At 27.1% G+C, this 3,466-nt stretch overlaps 1 protein-coding gene across 2 annotated transcripts; it reads left to right on the top strand.

The window, feature by feature from the left end:
* Nucleotides 1-266: 266 nt before the first annotated feature.
* Nucleotides 267-3,140, top strand: LOC136075124 (uncharacterized). Of its 2 annotated transcripts, none has more exons than XM_065787443.1 (5): nucleotides 267-528; nucleotides 648-797; nucleotides 1,087-2,433; nucleotides 2,688-2,721; nucleotides 2,843-3,140. In XM_065787443.1, the coding sequence occupies exons 2-3, from the start codon at nucleotides 698-700 to the stop codon at nucleotides 2,340-2,342; spliced, it is 1,356 nt and encodes a 451-aa protein (XP_065643515.1). In that variant the 5' UTR covers nucleotides 267-528; nucleotides 648-697; the 3' UTR covers nucleotides 2,343-2,433; nucleotides 2,688-2,721; nucleotides 2,843-3,140. The 2 variants fall into 2 exon arrangements, with proteins under 2 accessions (XP_065643515.1, XP_065643514.1); XM_065787442.1 differs by having other exon boundaries at nucleotides 2,840-3,140.
* The last annotated feature ends 326 nt before the right edge of the window (nucleotides 3,141-3,466 follow it).

Raw genomic sequence — 3,466 nt, 5'->3', positions numbered from 1 at the left:
GTTTTATATATATATATATATATATATATATATATATATATATACATATATTATATTTATATATATATATATATATATATATTATATATATATTATATAATATATATATATTATATATATATATATATTATATATATATATATATTATATATATATATATATATATTTTATATATATATATATATATATATATATATATATATAATATATATATATATATATTATATATATATGTATATATATAATATCCTTGCGGCGAAGCTGACGTCACATTAACTAACTATTCGGCTACCATTATGGTATGGGGGCAAACATTGCGCTTGAAAATGGTGAAAAGATGCTGTGTTTTTGATTGTTCAACCAATGTTAAAAGTCATCCGAACTTGAGTTTTTATATTTTGCCTGCTGATCCAAAGAGAAGAAGATTGTAGCTTAATGCTATATGTAGAATTGATTCATCTTGCAAAAACAAACTTTGGTCGCCGAATACAAAACATGTCTATGTATGCTCAAAACATTTTGTATCTGGTAAGTTTTGTATTTGAATGACCTAAATATTTGATCACAAATTTGTCTTAAACTTATTTATTTATTTTTTTGTTTTTTTTGTTTTTACATTTCTATTTATAGTATGTTTTTTCTTTCAGGAAAAAAAGAGAATTTTGAAAAGCATATTGACTATGTTCCATCAGTGAGTATGTTAGGTGTTAAAAAAAGTATAGTGGAATCATTCCACCGACAAAACCGATTGTTGTCACGAAATGAAAGGAGAATAAATAGATTGAACAGTTCTCTTGGTATATAATTTATCTTGTTGTTTAAAATGTTTTTGTAAAAACTGATCATGTTGCAATTTACTTTTGTTATGCATTAAAACTAAGCATTTATAAATTATATGTTTATTGCTTCTTTTTTTTAGATAAAATAATGTTAAATAGCTTTTAGGGCACAAATTTTATTATTATGAAATATCAAATTTATTTTCACAACTTTTTCTTGCTAAAAAATTAGTTGAATCAGAACATTTTTTTTTTAATGTCTGTATTTGTATTTACTATATACCTGAAACATGCAAATAATTTTTAGAATATCGTGTACAAAAGAGTCTTGACAATAACTCTCAGGTTGATGAAGTCAGTGAACAAATAAATACTGACAATGCATTGACTGGAGTGGAGGATGTTAGTGTCTTGAACCAACACGAAACAACAATTGAATTTAGCGAAGACATTGATTTTAATTTGATTAGAGAAGAAATTGATTCACCAAAACAGAGTGCACAAATAAATTCAACAACATCAATTGAGAATCTAGAAAGAGATGCAATATACGTAGAAATGAATAATTTACGTGAAGAAACATATAATCTTCGTTTAGAAGTGTCAGATTTGAAATTAAAGCCAAGTTCTCCATTTAGTTATGCAAACATTAGCATGTATAAAGAAAAATGTGTAACATTAACGGGTTTAGAGTTTGATGTTTTGGAAAAACTTTTACTATATTTAATTGCAAAAGTTAGCTATGGGAGAAATTCAAAGGAAGAAATGTATAATCAAATCATGGTATGTATAATTAAATTAAGACATAATTACACCTTTGAAATGATTGCTTTTATATGCAACATTGCAAAACAAACAGCCATAAATTATTTTTGGAAGTGGATAGATATTATGTATTTAAAGTTAAATTGCTTAATCAAAATGCAAAAACGAGATCACTTGTTTGACACTATTCCTGCAGTTTTCAAAGCTAAGTTCCCAAGATTAACATCAATAATTAATTGTTTCGAGATTTTTGTTGAATCCCCATCCTCTTTAATGTCAAGAGCACAATTATACAGCCAATACAAAAAGCATTGTACTATCAAAGTATTTATTTCCTGTACTCCACTTGGTGCTATTTCTTTTGTATCCAAATGCTGGGGTGGAAGAACCAGTGATGTCCATATTGTTAGAGAATCACAATTTCACACATTGAAGTATCACATGCCTGGTGATCAAATTTTAGCTGATCGCGGCTTTAATCTAAAAGAGGATTTTGCTGTTGGGAGCAGTACTGAATTAATTACTCCTGCTTTCACAAGAGGAAAGTCACAGTTATCAGCAAAAGAAGTTGAAGATTCAAGAAAAATATCATCAGTTAGGATCCACATAGAGAGAGTTATTGGACTAATGAAAAATAGATTTACCATTTTAAAAGGAATCATACCATTACGAACCATTAAGAGTATTAAAGACGAAGCAGTTTCAGCTGATTTAGCGAGTTTCGACAAGATTGTGACTGTGTGTGCAGCATTGACAAATTTAGGTGAAAGCATTGTTTCTAAACCACCATCAGAATGATGGTAGTTTAGAAACAGTGTTGACTAATCGGTAAGTGGTTATGTGTGTGTTTGTGTTCTGTTTCGACCTCTGGCGCGGTGTTGACTCACTCGTAAGTCATTATGCGTATAATTTTGTTTTGTATTATTGTTATAATTTTGTTTTGTGTTATTTGTACCTGTGTTATTGTTGTGATGTTTTGTGTTGATAGACAACTTGGCTTACCTTCTCGTTGGTGTCTATTGTTACAAATGATTATTAGATAGTTTCTTTACTGAAACTCACTACTTCTAATCATTTACTAAAAGCTAAGAAACATGTTTTAAACTAAAACATATTTTTAATGTTGTCATTTTTAATCTTTAGGGTTGTTCTTAGGTCACAAAAACAATCTCACAAAGTAAGTTTCTTCTTTATTATTTATTTGGTCACATTTTTAATTTTTCACATTAACATAATACATAAGACATTAATGTATAATTAACGTTTTCAGCATAAATTGGTTGCATTTTCTTTAGTAGAGTTTCTGCTGTTGTCACTGGTTTTGGAGAGTACCTTCGTGAATGAAGTTAAAAAGTCTTTAATGTTAAGCATTTTCTAAAAGCCAAGACAAAGCCAAGTCGTTAATCCTCATACCATTTGCTAAAAACTTTATAAATATTGTTACAATGTTATAGTTCAAATTGTTTTTTCATTTCATTATTATACTGTGAAAAATATTTTTTATTTATAACATTTATTACATATATATTTAAAATATGCGGAAAAGATATTACTCTGTGGAAAATTTTAAGCAAAATATAGAATTTTTAAATATGATTAGAAATCAATATGTAGTATTTTTGTTAGTATTTTTTGACAAGTCTGTAAACTGTGCAATAATTTCAAAACGATTAATTATTTGAATTCCGTGATTCCTTTATTCATATTTGCACAGATTAATTGTAATATAACGCGAAATTTCGTTCTAAAGAGTCAAGTAAAATCTCTTCAGCCTGTAAAATAGATTGTTCTGTCTAATCCCGACAGATTTAAAAATGAAATCTTATATTAAAATTTCTTTTTTACATATTTAGTTACATATTATAATTGTTAGAATGTAAAGTAAATGTTACGTTTGAAGTTGTTGTCATTAGGCAAATAAA

This window comes from Hydra vulgaris, chromosome 01 (assembly GCF_038396675.1).
Source record: "Hydra vulgaris chromosome 01, alternate assembly HydraT2T_AEP".
Classification (NCBI taxonomy): Eukaryota; Metazoa; Cnidaria; class Hydrozoa; order Anthoathecata; family Hydridae; genus Hydra; species Hydra vulgaris.
Note: the sequence above shows the minus strand (reverse complement) of the source record. Positions and strands in the feature narration are given on the sequence as shown.